The sequence below is a fragment of the Phalacrocorax carbo genome, chromosome 10, assembly GCF_963921805.1.
Source record: "Phalacrocorax carbo chromosome 10, bPhaCar2.1, whole genome shotgun sequence".
Taxonomy (NCBI): domain Eukaryota; kingdom Metazoa; phylum Chordata; class Aves; order Suliformes; family Phalacrocoracidae; genus Phalacrocorax; species Phalacrocorax carbo.
The window spans coordinates 22,116,256-22,141,052 of record NC_087522.1 but is presented as its reverse complement, the minus strand read 5'-3'; the positions used below and the strand labels follow the sequence as shown (position 1 = coordinate 22,141,052).

General features: G+C 40.0%; 1 protein-coding gene across 2 annotated transcripts; it reads left to right on the top strand.

Moving 5' to 3' along the window:
• The first annotated feature begins 281 nt into the window (after positions 1-281).
• On the top strand, positions 282-24,797 carry TMEM62 (transmembrane protein 62). 2 transcript variants are annotated; one of them, XM_064462429.1, is made up of 15 exons: positions 282-308; positions 1,275-1,325; positions 6,319-6,430; positions 7,531-7,668; positions 8,773-8,818; positions 12,360-12,501; positions 14,100-14,224; positions 14,372-14,494; positions 15,326-15,481; positions 17,043-17,202; positions 18,970-19,083; positions 19,931-20,015; positions 21,524-21,628; positions 22,507-22,625; positions 23,531-24,797. In XM_064462429.1, exons 4-15 carry the CDS (start codon positions 7,629-7,631, stop codon positions 23,855-23,857), a joined length of 1,542 nt encoding a protein of 513 aa, XP_064318499.1. In that variant the 5' UTR covers positions 282-308; positions 1,275-1,325; positions 6,319-6,430; positions 7,531-7,628; the 3' UTR covers positions 23,858-24,797. The 2 variants fall into 2 exon arrangements, with proteins under 2 accessions (XP_064318499.1, XP_064318498.1); XM_064462428.1 differs by lacking the exons at positions 282-308; positions 1,275-1,325 and adding an exon at positions 2,868-3,101.

Below are 24,797 nucleotides of genomic sequence, written 5' to 3'. Positions count from 1 at the left end.
CCGTTTCCGCCGCCCGCCCTGCGCGCATGCGCTGCGGCGGGTTTTGGGGCGAGGAGGGGCAGGCCGGCGGCGCGGCTGCCCGTGCGCCTTGCCCCGGGGCGGAGGAGGGCTGAGGGCGGGGGACGTACGGCACGTTGGAGGCGAAGCGGGCTTGGGCAGGCCCGCTGAGGAGTGCCGTGAGTGGCTGGGGAGGCCTGCGCCGTCCGGCGGCGCCTTCCCCGGGAGGCTGAAGAAAAACGCTTCCTCAGGATCGGTCAGGGCGGTCGGCGAGCGAAACCTGTCTTCGTCCTGTCTGCAGAGTTACGCGGGTAAAGTTCCTCCGCGGGCGTTTAAACCGCAGAGTGCGGGTGTTCGCTGAGGGCCCTGTGTTAAAAGGAAGATAATAGCTGCAGTGATTTTCATACGCAGCGATGCTGATCCATACTACTTCAGCAGACATGGCATACATCTCCCATTTGGGCTAAGCGAAGGCAAAATTTTACAATCTTCGTACAAGCGAAGGAGGCAGCGGTAGCTTGAGGCACGTGCCTGTCTCCAAGGTCAAAATTTTTCCTCCACACCTCCTTGCTACAGCATATTATAACTGTTCCGGGTACTCTGTGTTTGCTACTCCAGCAGAAGGTTAGGGCATTTAGGAACTTGGCTGATAATGTAACAGGCCTGGCCTAAGTGCTGCTGGAAGACTTCCAGATTGTTGCAAACCAGTCCTGTTGCACAATTCCCTCTGTGTGTGCCTTTTCAGGGCTGGGGAAAATAGGTGAATAGCTGTAGCTTTGGACCTTGCAGGCATACCTACTAACCACCTATCAAATGCCTAATATCTCGGTGAGGAATGATTACTGGGGGCAAAATTATTGAGGTTGAAATTATTGAGGCTAAAGTTATATCCACATTTCATAAAAGTTAACTTCCAGGGTGAAATACAGTTGGCATGCTGAATATCAGTTCAGTGACCATTCCCTAAGCAACACCACCTGCACTCTTAGATGTTAGGAATGCTGGGGGAGCTCGGTGTACTAGTTCTAAGAGATAACTGGAGGAGGGAGTGGAGCGAAGGCTCCACGGCTAAACTTATCCATAAATCGCTGCAGGTCTGAGAACTTGATGGAACCACAGAGCCACACATTGACCAGCATGGTAGCTTCATGCCCTGTGGATGAACCTTGCTCGTTATAACCTCATTATAATACTAAAACACACACCTCCATCCCAAAGCTACCCCCCTCCAAGGTACGACCACCTGTCACTGACCATCTGCTCTGCATTTCTCTTAGTCTATACCTTTAAATCAAGAAGAGGAATTTCTACACCAATCAGTAACGAAGGTATGTATGACTAGGGTCACTCAAGCTCCATCTAAACATAAAGTAGTATAAAATGACCTAAAGAGAGAGGAATGTGAGGGAAGATATCATTGTGGACTACTGGGATCAGTCAGTGGGCTGAACCTCTCTTCCCTCTCCCCATAGGGATGCCTACACTTGGTTACACGGAGTGATTCCCTGGGAAATTTAGAGAACAAGCTTATTATTTTGTGTTTTAGCGCTTTATACTTGCATGTGCTTTGCAGGCAGTGCCTTTATCACTGGCAATCTGGTAAGAACCTGTATTTCTGCTGCTTCAATAAACTGCACCATTAGTGGACCTGGCCATGAAAAGTTATTGGGCACGACTGGACTAATAGTGATTGAACTGTTAGGGCATCCCTCAACTGGACTGACAGTGCTAAATTTCCACCTATTAACAGAACACTCTGTTTGGAAGAAGTCTGCCTCCTTCCATGGTAGTCTTACTGCTTCAAGCCTCCAAGCAACTTCTCCATGTCCTTCATTTATCAATATGGGTGGGATAAAATTTGCAGGTGACCTTTTCCAGCTAAACTCATGCTTAAGATGTTAAGAAAAAAACCTCAACAGTAAGTGTGGGCAGCAGTTAGGAAAACGGAGAGCTGATAGCAAAGAATAGCTTATCAATTATGAAACTCTGAGGTTGCTACAGTGTTTAAAATGGTGTATATGAAGAAAAAAATGTGTTTGAAAAATCATAAAAGGACTTTCCAAGTATGTCAGGAGCAAAAAGAGTTGATTGCCTAGATTTATGTGTGGGTAGAAGTATAGATACTGATGGATGAAAAAAAAAGTGCATGTTTATATGCTGTACTTGGAAGAAAGTGGGATGAGACACTGATCTCTTCATATGTCTGTATTGTGTCCTGACTGTTCTTGGCCAAAGTATCATCCCGAGGCCTTCTTAAGGTGCATACATCCCCCCAAATCATGAAAACAGCTTAAGGCCAAAGGCAGACAGCACATTTCATAGAATGATAGAATCATTAAGGTCGGAAAAGACCTCTAGGATCATCAAGCCCAAGTGTCAACCCAACACCCCCAGGCCTCCTAAACCATGTCCTGAAGTCCCATGTCTACATGCTTTTTGAACCCCTCCAGGGATGGTGACACCACCACCTCGCCAGGCAGCCTGTGTCAGTGCCTGACCACTCTTTCAGTAAAGATGTTTTCCTAATATCCAAGCTAAACCTCCCCTGATGCAGCTGATGCAGTCCTCTCATTCTATTGCTAGTAACTCAGGAGACCAACACCCACCTCACTACAACCTCCTTTCAGGTAGCCCTTAGGCTTGTCCAATTTTAGGCTCGGCATTTCCAGGCGCCCCTGCAGCTGGGGGGACAGTGGGGCCGCCCAGGCGGGGCGAGGGGAGCTGGGAAGCTCCAGTCGGACACCCCAGCCTCCCCAAGATAAAACCACCGAATGCCCACCCTTTCCTCCAGCTGGCACCGGTCCTCCGAGCCAACCATAGAGGAGCGGTGGGGGCGGCCCGATAGGCCGAGGAGGTGGGCCGCCACGCGGAAGTGGTGAGGCGGGCGGCGGGCAGGAGGGGCCGCCCGGGGCGGGCCCATGGCGGCGGCGCGGCGGGGAGGGATGCTGAGGCTGGCTCTGGGACTGCTGGCGGCGGCCGCTGCCCTGGCCTTGCTACTAGATTGGTACGCGCCTGCGGCGAGGCAGCCGCCGGGGGGTCGGCGCCGGCGGGCCCTTCAGCCCAGTCCCGGGGCGGAGGCCGCCAACCTGCTGTGGGTGGTGCAGGTGAGTGGGGCCGGGGGGCAGCGGGCGGCGCCGGTCTGGGGTACCCGCCCCCATCGCCCGGCCCTCGCTTTTCGGGGTCGGCAGCGGCGGAGGGGGCGGTGCGAGCCCACCGAGAAGGGGGTCAGTCAAGCCGAAGCTACAGGTGTCTGGCCAGCTTGCTAGACCGGCCAAACGATAAGACATGCGTGGTAGAAGCGGGTGATTAAAACTTACCGAATTATTACACTGTCCTATACATTGCATCAGTACCCGATGCAGTATTTCCTAGTATCCCAGTGAGAAATGCAGGCTCAGCCATTTCCCCTTCCAAAACTCAGAAAAGTTGGGTGACTGATAAAATGCTTACACCGATTTTTAGCAATAGAAGGTACTGGGCCAGTGTAAGAGTGAGGTGTGCTAGCTTAATATACCCAGCTTTGTTCCCAGGTTGAACATAAAATCCAAATTAACCTGGCGTAGTCTTGCAAGAGAATTGTTGGATTTGGGTGCTTCTGTGGCCTCTTTTCTGACTCTTTCCCCCAAGCATTCCTGAAGCACTTAGTGTGTAACTAACCACAGGCTGTTTACGTATTTGTAGGGTATCGATGGCTGACATGTCACAGGGGTTGCTGTGCAGTTCCTTCTAACAAATGGGCTGCTTTTACTATTTTTCTCTCACTCTCAAACTCAGGGACACTTTACCTAAATGTATTAGCTGTAGGCAATGCTCTTGGGGCATAAGCCAGCATATTATTAGCCCTTTTGTTCTCTCCTATTGCTATGTTATTTTCTAAGTCAGTTTTTCCAGTAATTTTTTCCTTAAGTGACTTAAGGCTTATCTTTGTGGCAGAACAGATTTCAAGATGAGAGATATGCTTAAATTAATGTAGATAAAGCCCCTATTTTTGCTGCTATCTTGAAGAGAGTTAACTACAGCAGCATGTAGTAGCTGCAGAGCCATGCTGACAAGCAGCCTGCACAGCTCCGTGCTTCACTTGCCATGTTCTGTCTGTGTTACTGCAAGTGGAGCTCTCCCAAGGATAGGTCATGGCACAGCTAATTTGAGACTTGGCTTTACTTTCAAGTGGTTATGGTCTGTTTCAGATGTGCCCTTTAACAGCTACTTTATCATTGACCTAACTTGGAAATTAAGCAAGCACTAAATCCAGTGTTGTCCCTGATGATGTTGTGGGAAACAGGCTTCAGGCTCCCTGGTGACTCCATAGGTCTAGCCTAGGTCACTGGACAGAGCTCAAGATGATGAGTTCCACCCCCAGCAGTTCCTGCCTTGTTTTCCCTCCCATCCACAGGACTGTCTTTTCTTAAACTGAACTTAATTTCAATCTTTGTACTGTGACCTTGTAATGGCTCTTTCACCTTTCTTACAGCAGAACTTCCTTTCTTTCCCAGTGTGCACTCTAGTACAATATTTTACAAGCTTACAGTTGACTTTCTACTGTTGCTATAGGCCTTGTAATTCTCCCTTGTTAATGTCTGCCTTTCCTGGCCCACATCTTCTCTAAATAAGGAACGCGGATGGTGATTTCTCCTTACCCCTAAGTCTCTTCCAACTGATTTTGACAAAAGTTACTGCCTGTGATGCAATGAGAGGGCACCAAGTTTCCACATCAGTCAGAGGGAGGGGAGAGAGCGAAGAAATGCAGCAAGTGGGCTTTGATGTACAGTTTTGGAAATTAAATAAGAGCATTGCAAGCTCTGCGCCGTGCCCACTGACTTCCCTTTTATTGGGACATCTTTTGAAGTTAAAAAAAAATAGGAGAAGCTCCATTCCCAAGATCCCCATATTTCATGGCTTTTAGCGATGACAAACTTATTTCCAGCTCTTAGAAGTCCCGGGACACTGTAACTCTTAGAACTTATGAGAAAATCTTAAACTCATATCATAGTAGGGGAAAAAAGTGGGAAGTTCTCTGTAGAAAATGAGGCTTCTCAACCACTATCTGCTGAAAGGTTGGAAATTTACATTCTCAGTAGTTGTTGGCAGAGCAGGAGTAAGGTTTCTTGTAAGACTTTTTGCTCAAGGATCTGGAGTCAGCAATGATAGAAGTTTTTATTTTCTCTGTTTGATTGCTGAGAAAGATGAATTCACAGGCTGAGCAGGAGCAAAATAAGATGTATCCTTGTCAATGATTAAACTAAGTTTGATGTATCAAGGTAGTTTTACTGTGCACTTTGATTCACACTAGCTTGTATCAATAAAAATGAAGTCAAGGTTATGTCTAAGTGTTTACCTTTTTTAGCATCAAATTCTGATCTAGGCAAAAGTTCCATATAAGCAAATGGGGAATTTCTCTAAGCAGAATTAAAAACACGTATTCAAGTTTTTCTTTCTCAGTTAATGATATCATCAAATGGCCATGAGCATGTGCTGGCTGTTTTTTGAGCATCAAATAACGTTTGTCTAAACTGAGGAGGATAATTTATTAATTGATTGACTGAAGTGGAATGAAAAGTGGAATTGAAAACATTCACCCAAGATTTATTTCGGACAGGCCTGAAAAGCCACAATATTTAAAAAAAAAATATTTCTGTCTTTTCTTATTCCCCCATCCCACCCCATACGGCTCTTCTGATGTGAGAGCTTTGACTGTTTGGTTCAGAAATGAACAGCATCTTTTACAGTTATGTACAAGTGGTATCATCATTTCTTGGATTATCTTTGCCTTCATGAAAACATATGGAATGGGATCTAAACACGCTCATTAGGCCCATTAAAATAATGGGTAGAATGCTAAAAGTCCTTCCACACAGCTACTGGAGATGTCACACCAGGTACGAAATTAGTTATCAGAATGCTTTGAGTCCTAGGTAACTTTAGCCTATTCTCGCTTTGCAGAACTACTTAGTATTCTCTCTCGCAGCAAGATCACTGTGTTGCACGAGAAGCTCACAGAATTTTAAAGTCAACAGGCCACTTAGAGCCATCAAACCCTACTGTAGATACATAAGTATTTCCCCATATTATTGTATGCCCTTGGATTTAAGGAAATTTTTGTGATGTAAATGTGATTTTAGGGGTTAGAGATGCAATACCATATGCTTGCTCTGCTTTCGTTCTCCCCTAGTCATCCACTTCTGTTTCTCTCTGTATCCCTTATACTGGTATGAATCGCTATGGCTGTTCTTACATTGTGTTCTTATGTACTTGGCTTTGCGGAACAACCTGGGCAACAGTAATTCCCTGCTTGGGACAGTGTTTCATTTTTCTGTTTTGCAGGTGTCAGATATTCATATCAGTAAATTTCGGGATCCCAAACGAGCTCCTGACTTTGAAAAATTCTGTTCTGAAACAATTGACGTAATTCGGCCAGTACTTGTTCTAGCAACAGGTAAGCAATTCAAAAGTGTGACTTTCCTGTTGAATGTGCTGTCAAAGGAAGGGTCCATAACCAAAATTCTAGGATCTCAAGAGAGAACTTCAAAGCCTTAAGGTACCTTAAGCAATGGGAGTGGAATTGCAGCTGAACATAGACTGCTAGAAGCAGAAGAGAGTAACTTCTCAACTCAAGAGAATTAGCTTTTTGTCAACGTCTTGAGTCTGACAGTGAGTTTAGTGTGTATTATACGTACAAAGATAATTATGCAATATAGCTTTTTTTTTTCCCCCAGTATTTGTTGCTACACCTTAGTACTTGCTAGCAGCCTCCTTACTTCATGTCCTCCTGGTAGCGATTCTACATCATCCTTTGTAATTGAAATTACAGACGTGAGCAATGCCTCTGATTAGTCGTTAAGAGCCAGTTCCTCCCTCAGAACAATCTCTGCTCATTTGTATGAAATTCACCTATGAACTAATGTAAAATTTCATTGTTGGTTTCCGTTTGGACATACCATAACAAGACAGGTGAAGTAGTCCTTGCCATTTCATTTGACAGCTCGCTATTGTTATTGAAATGGATTAAGTTTTGGCAAGCAAATCAAAAAAACTTTGAACTGTTACTGTATGCAAGGCTTTAGAATCTCAATGCTAGACTCTACAGAGTTACTTACCCACTGCTTGCTTTTTAAGTTAATAGTTCAGAAATAGTTAGCATTCATCTTTTAAGTAGCTATGCAGGGAGGCATTACTGTATGAATAGAAATGGGAATGGTTTGAACTTTAATTGGAGCTTGAGGGGATACAGAAGGTGTGAGGTTAAACAAAGCTTCTATGACTAGAATCTTCAGATACAGTGAATGTGCAACAATTTGCTTTGCTTTGGCATGGCATTAGTAAAAGTGCTGCAGTGATGTGGTTGATACATGTTTGAACAGGCTGCCGCATCTGCATTAGAAGGCATTTGCCCTTTTAGTAGCCTCTTGGACTGAATGACAGGAATGTCCAGATTGCATACAGGAGGCCTGCAGCCACTTACAGTAGGAGCTCAGTAACGGTATTTGTGTAAGCTGGGTAGGCTTCTAGTTTTATCTCACCTTTGTACGCTTTCAGGTGACCTGACAGATGCTAAGACAAGAGATAAACTGGGATCTGAGCAGGTAGAAGCGGAATGGAAAACTTACCAGTCAATCCTGAAGAGATCAAGGGTCATGGAAAAAACCAAGTGGATAGACATCAAAGGGAATCACGGTAAGAAGGAAATTAAACATCTCTTTCTTTCCTATAATTACAGAGCTGATGTAGGCAAGCTAGAATATAGAGGTAAAGTGTTAGTACTTACTAGCATGTTAGCAGTGGTTATGAGTCAGGAGAAGGGCTTGCCATCCACGTGTCTGCTCTACTGAGGGCACACTTTGTTTACAAGCATTTACTGGAGTTTTAGTACCAGGGAAGTAAGAGCCTTCATTTATTGCTTTTGCCTGGCAAGTGGTAGAACATAGCTTCAGATGTTAGTTTCTAGGTCGTTAGTTTATACACTCCATCTTGTAATGGAAGGGCAAACTGCGACCTTACCCTACTGAAGAATTTGTTTCAATTTACTTGTCATAGACCGCCCCCCACAGGTTTAAGTTAAAAGGTATCATATGTTCGGCAATTAAAGGAAATTTGGTTTCTTCAGAATAAAAAGAAGTTTGTACACATCATAGCTGTGGGCGCATTCCAGGCATTCAAACACAAGTTAACAACCTTGAGGCTATATAAGCCAGCTGCTACAGGAAGGGCAAAACTAGAAAGCCTAGTACTAGAGAAAAAAGTGCATGCTTTGTCATATACAGCCTGTATATGACGTCTCACTCCCGTTTCCCTATCAGGCTTCTGTTACCAGCCTTAATGGAGAGGTGGACCCCCAGCTGCAGTACAAACCTCCCCAAGCTGCTGTCTGTAGTACCAATGCTATTCTCTGATGCTCTTGCTACTTTATTTTCCTTGGATAAGTTAAGTCTTACTTACAGAGAATGCACCTAATCCGAAAAGCTTCTGAAACGCTTTGTGGCCAAAGTGGAGACATGTGATTAGCTTTTGGCCACTGACAATTTACATTCCCACAACAACCTTATCTTTGAATTGAAACTTAAATGAGAAAACTATTTCCACTTTTAGGTCAACTGCATCAAGTATATAATGTCTCACACGCACAGCTAGACGGTCTGCTTGTCAGTTATGCATTTTAAAAAAACCCCAATTCTCCAGTGCCTGCAGAGACTGCTTTATTTCAACATTAGGAAATAAAATAGAGGTCAATGATCAGTTTGATCTGAAAGTTTCTTAATTTCCTTTTTCTCTCCCTTACAGATTCATTCAACATTCCACACTTGGATAGTGTTCAGAATTATTACAGGTACTCTTATTTACCATACAGATGCCATTATATTCAAGGTCAAACTCACTAAACAATATTCTGTTTTTAGTTATCACATATATGTTTATTTGCTATCCCCTGTGTCTTTTCTATTGCCAGTTAGTAGAGCAGAATAGATAGAGAAAACAGAAAAGTCTTATCTCTTATCCCTCTGTGTTTTGTAATTGAATATATTGTAAATCTGCCTGGGTCTATGAAATGTTCTGAGCGTTGTGTTCAGTTTCCTCAGAACAGCTGTGTGATATATTTCTGTAAAACCAGAGTTCCCAAAGAATGCTTTTCTTCCTTAAAATAGATTAAAAAAGACAGCAAGAGAAAACATACATTTTTTCATGTCCTTTCTGGGCCCAAAAAGGATTTCCATGTTACGTGGGCCTAAAATTTATCTGAGCCATTTCTTCACATCTGACGCATTTTAGAAAACAAAGTAGAGAAGCAAGAAGGCAGGTGATGATGATGGGTGGACAAATGTTCTTGAGGAATGCATTTGAGATTTAAATGTGAAGATAGGTGAGGAAACTTTCCCCTCTTCAGCCGGCTCTTTTGCTTGTACATTGTAAAGGTAGCCTCAGTTGTAACTCATATTTAACTTCTCGGTTTCTCCTGCCTTTCACATCTGAATCCAAGTCTTGTCTCATAATTTTGGTGGTGCTTTGACTTTTTGGAATTGGAGGAGGACTTGGAAACCTAAATTCTACCTTAATTCAGGCTCTTGAGCCATCCACATTGCAATAAGAACACAGATTAAACATCGGTTTGCTGCAGTTCCCTGGGGCCTGGCAGGAGCAGATATGTTTTCCTATAAATTCTGTGGGATAGGATCCTACAGCAGCTGCGTTTGTAGGAGAACATGGAATTCACATGCAGATTTACTATGAAGGGATGAATGTATGGTGCTAACAAGGCTTTTGGATACGCAAGTGCAGTGTACATCCCTGTATGTTTTGCCACAGTTGTGGCTATATGACAGTCTAGTATCAGCCTTCCGCTCTAAGGCTGCTATCAGAAGTCCTAGTGGCGTGCGTGGGAAGATGTAGCACCAGTGAATTTGCCAAATCATCCCTGAATTGTTGTTTGGCCTGGACAAGCTTAGTGTTTGAAAAGATGCATGGATTACCTGCCTCTAGTCCACACTGAAGAGGCACTGATAGCAAAAGGGATTGGAAAGGATTAGTGTGACATTTCAAAGCAATTTAGCCAACCTAAGAACTTCTGAATGAAATTCAGTGTCAGGTGAAAAGTCTTTGCTTATTAATGAACAGTCTCTTGCTAAACAAATGTGCCCTCATTATGGCTTTTGCTTCATTATAGCCTGCCATCGTAGCAAAACAAAGACACTTTAATGAGCTTTATCATACTTTCTAAGACTGAAGAAAGGCACTAAGAGTCCTCAAAAACTATTCAGCATCACTACAGGCAGAACTACCTTTACAGGGACAATTTTATTGATCTGATGCATTAATAAAATACAAAGATTAAGAAAATTTTTAGTAAATGTGCCACACTCTAGGAAGAGAGAGGGGGAAACAGTGGAGTGAAATGAGTCTTGTGGAAGCCTTTTATTTTCCCCCACCCTTGCAAAGTCAAACAGTCAAAAGGACAATGTTGGTTTTTTTTTGTTTGGGGTTTGTTTTTGGTTTTGTTTTTTGTTGTCTGAGTGACAATAAGGCACTGTCTTCTTGCCTTTATGTGATCCTGAACAAATAATTCATTCTTTGATGTACACCTTAGAGCACTGTAGCTTGCAGATATAAAAATAGAGGCCAGGGAAAACAGTTACTCAACACCACATTCTGGTGTTCATGTGTTAAAATTAAAGGCAGCAGCAGTTGGATTGATTTTTACACAAAAGCACGGGTTCCTATTTTATGTCCACAGCATGAGCAGAGCTTGATTCAACTGTTACACATACTCTAAGTGGCACTAAAGGCAGGAATCTTAGGATCATGATACTGAGCTTCCAGTTTTCTTATTTGAAGTTTATGATGTTAATAAAAGTAACATTACCTTCAAAAAAATAAACATTGTGAGAGGGTCTTTATGGCATTGGAAGAATTCATTTATACCTGAAACTTCTTTTTCATATATTGGCTTTTATTCTATTCAGCTCAACCTTTCTGGCAATTTTATTGTTTATTCTGATAGGTGGAGGAATACTGTTATGAACTGTTTTCTGGATGGCTGTCTTCAAACTATACTCATCATCTGAACTCAGGGATGTTTTATCTTCCACATATCATGCAGGGAGTTTAAAAAACAAAACACAACAAAAAAAACCCAACCAAAACCAAAAAACCTGAACACGTACATGCAAAAAAAAATCAACCCAAAAGAAAACAAAAAATCCCCCTCCATTAAACCCAATAAGTTTTAGATTTACTCATAATCATTTCAGTTACAGAATTTAATTCTCAGTTGAGCAATTTAGCCGTACCATTAGTTGGAATGTTATCTGTCTTTGCCAGATGCAATTCCTATCTAGCATAAAGTATCAAAAGCACTTAAACTTTAGAAGTTAGAAAAACTGAAAATACCTATTGTCAATGGAAGGAGAGAAAGCCACATATATATTTATTATTACATGTGTTTATTGTGGCCAATATTAGCATAAAACCACAGTGGGGGGAAAAAAAGGTGAATTAGTTGACATGTCTTTTAAGTCCTTCACTGTTTACAGTTCTCTTGTAGAGTATTTTAAGATTAAGGGCTCAATTAACATCAGGTAATGTGCAAAAGAGCAGCAACCCTTTTTGCTCTCTTCTTTTATACTTTGAATGAAGACTTGTGATGACATTTCGCAGGTGACAGGAGAACTAGTAAGATTTGCTATGTCAAGAAACAAAAAAGAGTAATAAACAAGAGGAAAGGCTGCCGGCTTTGCTATTTATAAGATATGGTGTAGTGCAGTTTCTCTGGTTTGGATCTTTTGGAAAATAGCTGAAAAGGTTCAAAAATTATTTGGTTCAAAACTATATTCCATTAGCCAACAGCTGATCATTCTATGTCAGAGTAACTTAAAAGATATCTAACAAAATAGTGGAGACAAGACTTGATGTCCCTGATATTTCTAGGTGAGCAAGGAAAAATTCTGTTTGAAAAATTATTTCAGATACCAACAATAAGTACAAGACTATTTTTTTTTCCTTTGCAGATCTCCTTTAATTAAGAGTGGTGTTAGATCCTGCAGTCCTGTCATCTTGCCTATTTGTTTTGCATCATTTATACTGCTGGCCTATCCTTTATCCATAAAAAAGTACCATGTTGCTCAGGGGAAGTGTATTTATGCTAATATTGTTCTAAAAATGTTTATGTGCTAACCTGCTGCTTGTCTTAACGCATTACCCATTACTCATTTGCTCTGAGGTACAGACTTTTCAATGCCATTGATTTTTAAGAAGAGACTGCAGTGACAAGAGGGAGCTAGATCTAATGCAAGAAATCCTGCATTTATACTATGCAGGTATTTTTTGTCATTGCTGCAAGCTTTCCTAACAGCAATATTCCCAATTTTTTTTGGCAGGAAATACTCTGCCTGGCATAAAGATGGCTCTTTCCATTACGTCCACACTACCTCTTTCGGGAACTATTCATTCATCTGCGTGGATGCCACACTCAGCCCAGGCCCTAAAAGACCCTATAATTTCTTCGGATTTTTAAACATGGTATTTTATAAGTCTTGGCATTTGATATTGCTGGGCTGTTTTACTTCTCTAGCAGCTTGTTTGGGGTTTTTATTTGTTTGGCTTTATAAAGAAGATTTGTCTGAAAGATTTGTGTTCATCTAAAATAATCTTTACATTTTTAAGTTATGCATGTGGGACATCTATTTAGAAAAATGAACATGTCACTTAACATCGAGTATCTGTGTTTTTACTCTTAAGAAATAATCCAGTACAAACACGTCAAATCGGACATTTTAAGGATACTGTCAGTAGTTCCTTAGCATTTAGCTAGACTTGAGTGATAATTTTCTTATACACTGTAAACTTTAAAAACAAAACCAAAAACTAAAACAAACCCTAGACTTTCTAATTTCACTTCTTTTTGCTTTGTTAGATGCTTTTTTCCATTAATATTACAGATGAGAGAGTTGCACTTGTCAGTGGAATAATGTGAAAGATAATGCTATAAGGAAATATGTCATTTATGAAAGTGAGGTCTGATCTTCTGAGACCACAAAAATTACATGGTATTGTTTTGAAAGAATAACAATCCCAATGTTTAAATCACACATCAGCTTAGGTAACACTTTGTTTTCCTTTGAATTTTCTCAGTAGTTTGTTGATATGCTATTGTTCTTGAGATACTCTTCTGAAGTGTTGACAGAGAGTTACTGTGTTCTGGCAAACAGATGTCATATTTTGCCTGTGATAATGGACTCAACGAAAAGTAAAATGTTCTCCCTCTAATCTTGACTAAAGGAGGCTTGATATTTAATTAAGAGTTTGTAAAGCACTAGGTGGTACTTACATGAAAGGTGACGTAGGAGTGTCAGGTACTGTTCTCATTGTTTACTGTAATCCATAGTGGGTGAAGCAGGTTCGCAAACTCTCAAGGAGCTAAGAAATGCAGTTGAGTCTAGAGCTTCTGTCCTTGGCTGCAGTAAGTGAAGCATTTCCGTGCTAATTACCCAGCAGCAGGAGTCCAGAAAGCATAATTTGCAGATTTTTGCACAAAACTGAAAGTAAAGGTAGATGCCTGTAACTTTTAAGAATTAAACCTCTTCCAGGAATTTGAAAATAAATTAGGTTTGCATCAGTGATTTGATGGCATAGCTTAGGTAAAAATATTCTTAAAGACCAAATTCATAAAGGCAAATGAAATATAATTTCACTTAATGAGCCCGTTACATTAACCCAGCATGGTATACTCAATTAATTCTTTTTCAATGTACCTTTATTTCTGTTTCTTTTATTAATGCCTTTTCAGGTAGGAGGGAAAGGAATACGTTGGTGGTTCTGTGGGTTACCCTAAAAAATCTTTCTTTATATTGCACTTTTCCTGTGTTCAGTTGCAAGGAAGGTATTGAGTGTCTTGTTTTCACTTTCTTTTTCCAACATTGGATTTTAGGGATACGTCTAGTTTTGTTCATGCACAGGTCCCTGAAGCAACCGGGAGTATTCTCTGTTTAATTAAAAAAAAAAAGGGGGATGAATTGCATTCTTTAGTTTCTTTCTGCTTTCCTTTTGCTATTCTTTCCAAATAGCCTGAATGTTAAACAGGTTTGTTTGTTTGGCTTTCAAACACCCTCCCGTTTCAGAATCAAATGAAAGAGCTATCTTTGATGGCAAGAGACAGTCTGTACAGCAATCACACTATCTGGTTCGGCCATTTTCCCACCTCAACAATCATCTCCCCAGCCCCAGGAATACGAACATTAATGAGGTAAGATCTTTCTTCTTTTCCTGTATGTTTTCAGTCTGAAGTACATTTCTTGCCTCTCCTCACATACTTGTCTGTCACTTTACAGGTTTTCTGCAGTGGTATTTCTTTCCCATCCAAATAATCACAATTTCTATGTTCTTGTATTAGTTCGGCCACAGCATATTTATGTGGACATCTCCATACAATGGGTGGGCTGATGCCAGCCTTGCACAGTCAGCACCGTGGTGGCACTCTGGAACTCGAACTGGGAGATTGGATGGATAATAGGAGGTAAGTAAACCCAATGTGAGCAAATTATGATACGGAGCTTAGCAGGCTATGCTGTGATTCCCTTTTATGGTGTTTGGAGAATTTGAAAGAAGCATTCAATCTGCCTGACTGGTTATTACTACTAATGTTTTTGAAAAATGTCTCTGTGTGTAAGTTTGGCGTTGTTTTCCCTATACCAACAGTGTACTAATAAGTTAAGTAATTTTTGGATTTGTCCTCGATATTTAGAAATTAAAAAGAGGACATCTAAATGTCCATTTAGTATTCAAAGCAGACAAATAACTTGTAATAAAATTCAGCATCACTACTTCAAAATACCCATGCTCTGCACCAGCTGTTAGAATTTTAGAGACAAAAATAGCCTACCTGAGAAATGTTACCTTAGCAGCATATAAAAAGTGTCCAGTGCTACATGGAATCTATAGTAGTATATTAGCTTTTATTCTGCAGTAATCCTAAGAAAGATGCTTGTGTGCATAGGGGAAGAGAGCACACTGGGGTCGTTGTCCATAACCAGAGTACCTACACAGACACTGTAGTAATGTACTTGAATATTATGTTAAAGAATTCAGATATTATCTGAGTGACGTGCAAAATTCAATAGCTCATGACATTTGGAATTTTGAGTGGTGCTTCAGTGATTTATAATAAAATAAACTTGATCAAAGGTAGCCAGCTGTACAGTTAATACAGCAGAGTTGGTTAATACAGGATCAACTACAGAAGAGAATAAATTGAAAATAAAGAAGTTTTGTTTAGGAACTTGGGAAGCATGGGAATCAGCTGTGCGTGCAGTAGGTTGTGTCAAAAAATTTATTCCTTTCATTATAGGTACCGGATCCTTGCATTTGACCATGACCTCTTTAGCTTTGCAGACCTTAACTTTGAAGAATGGCCTGTAGTTCTCATCACCAATCCCAAATCCTTCCTTTACAGCAGTTCTGCTCATGAACCACTAGGCAAAATTCTTTATTCCACTCATATCAGGTACCCTGTAGTCTCTTGATTTCACAATATTTAACTATATTTTAATAGTTGGGGGTCTTTCTTCATTATAATGTGCATCTATAGTTATATGTATATACACAGAACCAAACCTTTTTTTTTTTAAATGCATGTGTCCACTATTCAAAGAATTCAGTTTTCTCTGGAAGGTTGTTCCTGGGAGCTCATTTTGAATCATATCTGTGATAAAAGGAGATTATATAGTAGTAATTCATGTTTGTTTCATTTATGCAGTTATTTCCCCTAAAGTCAATTGAACTTTTTTTATGTAACCAAAGCTGGTAGAGTTAGATTAACATGTAATCTGTGTTCTTAATCTTATGCGTTCACGCTGCCTCTGCTGACTTGAGGGTTTTGTCTATGTATTTTTCAAAGTGTTTTCTCTATTCACTTCAGAATTCCTCTTGTGTTTTCAGTTTTACATCCCTTCTATATTAAAACATCTTAAGCCTTTGCCAATTTTCATATTTGTTTTAAATCTCTCCATCTTTCCACTTCTACATTTTTTTTATTTATTTTTTAATTTGTATTTCAATTTTCCATGCCCTTTCCAACATCTTATATTTGCTGTTAGACCAATATGCATGAAATACGTGGCATATTGCATACACAGAATTACAACCAAAATAAGTTTTTTCATACTTTTCAGTTAGGAAGCAGTGTCCTACTAAGTCTACCTACTTTCCAGTTTCCTATTTAGAACCTTATCTGAATATTCTTATGATTATATTAAATATCAGAACTGGTAGAGTCATTCACCATAACAATGTGAGACTCCTTCATTTGACTGAAACATGCTCTGGAATGCCTTCAGTGTTACCAGAAATGAAGGAAACTGTAAGTGCAATATATTAAGTCTATATTAGTATCACTGCTTCTCAGAATGTAAGCACTGCCAAGTGGTGCTACATTTGTTAGTATCTCAGATCTGTAATACCAGTCTTGCGTTCCACTCCATTTCTCATAAATTCAGTTACAAGTCTGAGAGGTTATATTCTGACTAGCAAAAATTTAAAAAATGAACAAACAAAACCCAAGAAAAAAACCAAGACCAAACCAACCAACCAAAAAACATCAACCAAAAAAAACCCCAACACCCCCCCCACCCCACCCAAACACCCAACAACAAAGGACTTTACAAATTGTCCGTCTCTCTCTCTAATGAAGATACCTACAAATATTTGATTACATGTCTGTACACGTGCAGGAGGATGCATCCCACTTGTGTTAGCAAATATTTTGACAGCAAGAGTTCTAAGATTATTTCTGCCGGGACCTGAGGATCTCTGCCACTTTTTCATCTGTTCCACAGCCCAGTTTTCTATCCTGTTCTTTTGCACAATATCATACAGACCTTCTAACTCTAGTGAAGAGCTACCGTGTTACCATTAGCCTACAGATATTTCACCGTTTTAATTTCTAATTACTTTGAACTCTTAAGTACAAAGAAGCATCATCTTTAGGGACTGGTCTTCAGGAAGTAATGACAAATCTGCAAGACCTGTAACAAGTCTGTTTATTTTGCTGTTTATTTACTCCTTAGAATTCTGGCCTTCTCTCCTTCTGTCATTATCTCTGTCAAAGTCTATATAGACGGAGTTCACTTGGGGAACGCGCATCAGGTGTCTGGCCCTCTCTATGTATTGAAGTGGAGCCCACAAAACTACAGTGAAGGGTTCCATCACATAGATGTGACTGTCCAGGTAAGGTACCTTATGGCATCATTTGTATTGAGTTTTTATGTTGTGTCTGCTCCGTCACCCTTCTGCATCACATAACTAGGGACAAAATACATGGTAACAGTCATCTTTCATATTTGTCTGATTACAAAAAGCAAAGCATTTGTTAAAGGAAAAACCACTGACTGCTGAGCACTAAAACATTCATAAAGCATCTGGACAAAACAAAGGATTCTTATTTTTCATGAGAAATAAGACATGACAGAAGAGCAACTAATGGGTCAAAAATAAATTATTTTGAGTAACAGGCAACAATTAACTTTTAAGGCTGTCTTGGGGAAAAAAATGGGCTTGATCAAGGAAAATAGGGAGTGGCATCATGATAGTTCAGAAGGCAAAGAACTGGATCTGGAAGACTGGAATCCTGTCTTTGTTTATCAGTTTGAAGTTCTTCTCATGATCTCTTAGAGGCTGACAGTGAATACTGTTTCTGTTTCCCAGAACGTCAGGCTTAACTGATATTAGATTACTGGGTGGGTTAAAAAAACCCAAACAAACAAAACCCCAAAACCCAAAAAACCAGCCAACCAACCAAAAAACACCAAAAGCACACAGACCCCACCCCCAAACAAACAAAAAAACCCAACCAAAACCATTTTTCAGTGAATGCTTCTGTTCTTGGTACTATATTTTATTTTTGTACCTTCAAGTGGCCTTTGAAGAACTTGATCGGACTGTTCTCACATTCTGCATATTTGCCCAATGGTGATGAGAAAGTCAGCTTTGTCCTGCTTGGTGGTATCCAGGTAGGCATTATTTTTCACAAGGCAAGAGCGATACTGCTCTTTTTTTCTAATGGCCTTTCTGTACTGCCAGCATTCCGTGTCCTCGCTTGTAACCGATTTCTGTGATGCTTTACTTCCGAAAGCTGCATTTTATAAGTGGTTTGTTTCTTTGGGGTTTTTTTGTTTGTTTGTTTTTAAGGATGATGAAAACATGCACAAAACTGAGTAACATTTGAAGAGGGTTATACAGGCAAGCAGTAGTTTGCTTGCAAATAATTGCTTGTTACCAGATAACTGAATTTGATTTTTTTAAAAATTAATTTCCTTTCCCCTCTAGCCATAAATGACTATTACATCTAGTAACTGAATAGTTTTGGGGAAGCAAGGAGGATGAAGTCTTAACTTGAGTTAGGTACCTGGAGAAAATATGAATACTTAATTGCTGTACACTGTTTCTGCGATTTTCCAAATATTGTCTCAGCTGTAATCACACTAAACATACTGAATCCTTTACTATAAATAAACCATTTATTATGTGCTGGAGGATAAGGTGTCAGTGTTACACATACAGAAATATCAAACTGTTGGATAAATATAGCACTGTTGTTGTTTATTGGTATATCGAATTGATATCAATATATCCCAGAAGCACAACAAAGCTTCAAAACATTTTAATACGGGCTATTATCTAGAATTGAGGTTTGAGAAAACAAGTGGTGGTGGCAGCCAATAGTCACAGTCTTCCCCAAGTTGCTGAATCTCTGACAGGATCTCCTTCATATGTAGCACTTTCAGATTATGATCTTACAATCACTAATTTACTTGAAATTACCAAATTGACAGTAAGTAGTCCTTTGTAGGTAGAATTATTTAATTCAGCAGTATGCCAGACATGCATGCATCAGTTGGATCTTTCCAGAAAAACAGCAATGATAATTAGCAGCTTTAACTAGATAATCTGTGCACTACTGGTATCTAATTGCTCACTTATTTTGTATCCATCTAGGATGCTTCAGGAGGAATTAGCACAAAGGGTCATATATTTGCTGTGGAAGAAAACCTCTCTCTTAGGTTTGGTTTTTTGCCATCTGTTATTCTACTCACTGACCACTATGTTCTAGTAAGTACTTTCAGCAAAACAGCTGTCATTCCATGTTGGTTTCCCCAGATACTGCAGGAGGCATTTTCATAATTCCTGGTAGACTTGAATGCACTTTGCTTTTTCCAGGTATGACTCCACTGGAATTTCACAAGTATTTCAAGTTTCCTTTCTCAGGTTGCACACATCAAACATGAATGTTCAGCAGTGGTTCATGCAAACAGTTGACTGCCTGGATTTAGTCACAATGGTCTGTTTTGGGGCTTAGGTAGATGCACATTTTGTCTCGCATCAGCTGCCAACATTATTGCTAGCTCTAGCAAACAGGAAGGCAAAATTCCCATTGACTTCAGTAAGTTCCAGGTCATATCCGGAAGCATTCCAGCTCAGTACACGGAAAGAAGTCATGTCATAATAGTTTAGATGCACTTATAGAACAACACAGGAAAGCCCACATGACTGTGGGTAGTATCATAATTGGCTCAATATTATTATATTTGTTTTGTTAATCAGTAACCGATATTCTCCACAATGTTTTGAACTGCAGTTCTATTCAGTACAGCACTTGGGAAATGTTTTACATAGGAGGTGTATTTATGCTTTTTCAACTGATGTTTTACAAACCCCATTTTTGAAAGATTCAGGTCTGTCACTTTAGCCGTCCAACTGAATTCAAGTCAGTAAGATGTAAGTCCAATAACTTAGAAACTCTTGAAGTTTCTTTTTACTCTTCAGTTCGATGACACCATCAAGCTTTGAGTATGTGTTTTGGTTAAAAATCCTTGTATTGGTCTTTCCATGTCCTTAAGGCATGCTCAAAGGTGGCTACTGCTCCAGGGCTAGCTTAGAGTTAAAACTGTCTTTTCAGGCTCGAGTGCTCTTTGGACTGATTGTGCTGATTCAGATGACCTTGCTCGTTATTTTCAGATACCTGCAAAAGCCAGCACTCAAAGGTTAGAACCAATGTTTGTCTGTAGATTTTAGAGGATATAATTTTCTCTAAACCTTTTTTACTCTTTATCTGTATGCTAACATATAAGTAATTGTGCTCTTCGTCACCATATGCATTTTGCATCTAGTACTGTGGGGTTTGATTGGGTTCTCAGAAGCTGCTATTTGGCTTTTAAGGGGACCCAGAAAACCTCCAATATATCAAATACAGTAAATTAAAAACTTGATCGGGTATCTTTGTTTAAACAAAAATTCAATTAATTGAAGTCTAAAGGTTTCACTTGAATTTTCTCACTGAAGAATCCAATGCATAGGGAAGGGAATGTTTTATTTTGTGTTATTTCTCGATGTATGCTTGTTTCACTACAGCTGGCACAGAATTCTGTCACCTGAGTGGACACTAGATTTCCTTCTATAAAAATATTTTTTGTTAATCTGTGCAATGAACATGAACAGGCTTGAGTCTTTCTCAAAGTAATATTATGTAATAGTATGACCAGTTCTGTCATAACTTGGTGTTTTGTTTGTGGTAAATCCAGTAAATGAAAAATAATACTGCTAAGCTTGTGATATTTATCCTTTGAACAGTTGTTTGGACCACACCTCACTAATGAGGTTTTTCTGGAAGCTATGTCCCTTCCTGTTCATATCAGCTTATGTCCCTTTCTTTATACTAAAAATCATGTAGCATCCTGAGTTTACAGCCAACTGCTTACATAGGAAAAGAATAGATTTTCAGTTGCCTTTATGGAACTCAGCAGCTGAAAATGAAAAGAGCTAGCACTCTGTAGACCATTACAAATGTTTTACAAATTAGTGAACAAATTTGTTAGAGCTGCTGATTTCCAAAGGTCAGGCTTGCCCTCTGGGAGTTAATGCTTTGTGAGAAGGGCAGCCACGTAATAGGTGAAACTCTAAAAGCTAGCTTTTATAGGAAGACTGTCTCAGTCTCAGTCTAGGAATTGTCTGCTTCAGTTAGAAAATGAACACACTTGTCAGAATGCTGCCATTTTAATGCCGAGTCTTAATTTTTTCTGGGCTGCTATCAGATCTCGCTAAGTAGATTCAATCAAAGAAAATCCAGTTAATCTAGTCCATGCTGAGCTGCCTTTTTGGGTTTGCAGAGTTACTGTTTTGCATCTCTTACTTCTCGTATAATATGAACTTTCTCCATGTTTTTCATTCTAGCTAACTTCATTTTCTGGGTATAGAATGGTCATTGAGCTTTAGTTACATACAGTAAGTGTACTCATTTAGAATGGCAGCCGCTTCTGCTGTTTTTAACATAGTTATAGTTCCTTACTTTCAGTTATCACAGTAAGAGTAGAAATGCATTCCCTTGCATTTGTTCTATAGACATAGCAAATATTATTTTTATATTTAATATTTGATAGAATGAGTAAATAATGTGCAGAGCTGTTTCAGAAATACCTATATTTTATTTATATATATGTGTGTCTATGTGTTGCAACCTGAATGAAGTGTATTTTTCTTAAATGTCTCTGTTTAGAGAAGCCAGGATTACTTACTCTGACCTCGTATTCCCTTCATGTCTTCAGTAAAACAAACACCTTCTACTACTCAGTTCTGGTTCTGAATATATACACCATTCTGGGTAAGTAACCTAGGGTAGTGGAGAACATCAATCAGTATTTTTAAGTTACACATCAGATCCTGATGAAAAATGAGACATCTAACATCTTGATTTTCCCTGTTCTCCTATTTAAGTTACAAAATCTATGTGAAACTTGAAAACTGCATGTCCAAAGAGACTGAAGGTTTGTTTGTTAGAACCTAACTTACAAGCCCTATAATTAAACACTTAAATTATTAAATTACTTTGAAAGCAGAGTGAGTGTTTTAAATTTAATTTGGTTTTCACTTATTTTTCAGTAAGATCTGGTTGTACCTTGGTGTAAAATGAGTACCTGGAATGTACATTTCACGTGATGTGTCACAAAGACATCTTGGCTCTGTTGCTAACAATTTTAGCTTATTTTTCCTCTGATAATATGTTACTAAAATAACTACTTTCTTGGCAGTCAGTGTCGCATGCATTACAGTGCAGCCTGCCCATTTTGACTTCTAAGCTGAGCCATGCTGGAATTGTTTATGACCGTGTCTTTCATATGTCTTACTGTAATTCTGGGAAGAGGCCAGCATTTGACAGGATCTGTCTTTTCACTTCTCTTGTAAGGAAAATGGTGTGTGTGGTATTGAAAATTGTCACAGAGATGAAGCCAAGTTAAAAGTGTTTTCATTGCGTGTCACAACTCATTGGTGTACAATGATATTTTCACATCAGGAACGTTTGTCAGATTGCTGTTTGTTGAAGATGAAAACATTAGCCTTATTACTATAAACAAGCAATAGAGGAGCCATTTTCCCCAGTTAACCACTTTGTGCTCAGGAGTACAAAGAGCCATGTGAAAAGGGGCCATGTCTGTATTGTATTTTCTGATGGTGCTGTATGTTTGGTTTCCTCTCTTTCAGGACCATGGTTTGTAGGTGAATTGATAGATGGCCAGGTGGGGGCCTGTTTTTCCTTTGGGGTGTTTGTTGGAGGTTCCTTCTTACACGGCGGTCTGACATTTGTGGTTGGGATTTTACAGGTACATATTTATAAAAATTAAGGCTGACAAACTGCTTTCTTCTGGGATTTTTTTCTCATTTTTAAAAATAGTTTTATAAAGAAAGGAGCCTTGGAAGGATAGAGCAGATTAGTGGCCATGCCTGACTACAACAGCTTTCTTACCGTTCTGCAGATTTAAAGAGCAGAAAGGAAGGAGGTTGTGCATTATTTTCTCAAACATCCCTTTTCCTCTGTTTGATGTTGCTTTGGACTCCCTGGATGTCTGGATTAGAGGCCATCTCTACAGCTTTACCACTGTAAATTTTTGTTGTTTTTGTTCTCAGCTCGCGCACAGGCTGTAGTGGTTAGGCAAAAGGAACTGAATGGCCAGGGCAGCCCTTGCACACTGAATAACCCTTCAGATCAGCAGGTGTCATTCTCCAAGTACGCGAGTCCAATTTTCCCAGCAGTCTGACCTGCCTGCCCTATGATTTTCCCAGCTGCCATTAGTCTGAAAGATAGGGTGTACTTTCTTGGCATTTAAGCCAGACCAAGCTAGTGTTGCCTCCTTCATGGTCCCTCCCTTATGCCAGTGCTAACACTTGCCTGACACCACAGTGGGCTGGGTCAGAGAGCTAAACCGACATAAGGACCTTCCTTTTTTTACTGCACTAGCATTTTGCCACATCTAGCTCCCTGAACCAGCTCTGAGGAAGGCCAGGTGCATGTCAGTGTCTCCCACTGCAAGGGAGTGGGCAGGAATGCTTGGCCTGGAATGGAGGCACAGGCAGCCACAGCTCTATCAGCTGCAGAGTCTTACAAGTGCATCCTGAAGTTCCAGCTCTGGGACAGTTTTTTTTGTGCTCTCATCTTTCCATGCCCTCGTGTGTTACCCAGAACACTTGGCTTACTCATCATCTTCTTTTAATCTGCTTTTCTTTTCAGATGTTGTTTTTTAACCTGCCATTAATGGCCTATCTGTGTTGGTGCCTGATGCTGCGATGCCAGGGTCACAGCTTCCGTTCTCACATCCATCACGTCCGACGCCTTGTGGCTGTGCTTGTCCACCTGGCAATGGCACTCCTCCTAGCCTGGCAGGTCTATTCCTGCTATTTCCTGCTGCAAACATATGGGACCTTGGCTTTCCTCCTCTCCCCAATGAGAACGTGGCTGGTGGTGCTCAGCTCAGCTCTGATTTATAAAACCTGGACGCTGAAATCGTCTGAGCTCAGAACTTATATAGTAGAAATGAAAACCTGTCAGAGCTCCTGAAGCACAATATAAGTGTTTGAAATTCTTTGACTTAAAAACTGTCAAGGCACAACCAACCTATAGTTCTGCGATGGAGACCATGTCCTCAGAATGAGAGAGCCAGAAGGAATCGTGTGGTCTGATGCCTATAGTGTCTGTAAGTGAGGGGGTTGGGGCTGTACTTCTGGGTCTCAGTCAAATGTGCAGAAGAGTGACCTAGGACAACTCACTTCTGTTTTCAGTTTCTCTAAGTCTAAAAATGATAAACAGTTATGTTTATGAAGAATGTAACGATCCAGAGCCAAGAGAGCTGAGGTGCCTTTATCTGTAAAGGAAGGAGAACACTGGCCTGCTTCACAAGACTGCTATAAATGGAACATTTAAAATACTACAGTAACTTATTTACGGTGCTTCAAGAAAAAGGAGGGGTAACTTATTTACGGCACCTCAGAAGAAACCAGCAGTGACTGTAGTAGAACATACAGGAAAATAAATTGAATCAGAAGAAAATTCTGACCACAATTAAGACTTTTTGTTATTTCTAAAAGATTACAGTTTTCCTAGTCTTTAATTTCTGTTCCTCAATGATTGATGATGTAATAGGAAAAAGAGAGTAACAGCTCTCATTTGCATAAGTTAAATACACTGTTAAGAGAATACAGAACGTAATTTCCTGCTACGTAAGTTTGTTTTGCAAAGCTGTTAGAAAATCAAAGAGGCAGGGCACAAAATTTACTTGTGAGACACACTAGTGAAAAATTAATAATGAAACTGACACTTCACAATTAAATTACTTCTATGTGATCAGGGAGCATAAGAAGTGGCAGTAAAATACTTTATATCTATACTGTGACAAGACCCTGTACTGAAATGATTATTTTTTTTTCCCCTGTTGTGGAGGTAGCAGCTGATTGCAAGGTAATCAAATCTCAATGTAATTAAATGTCTATGGACTTAATAA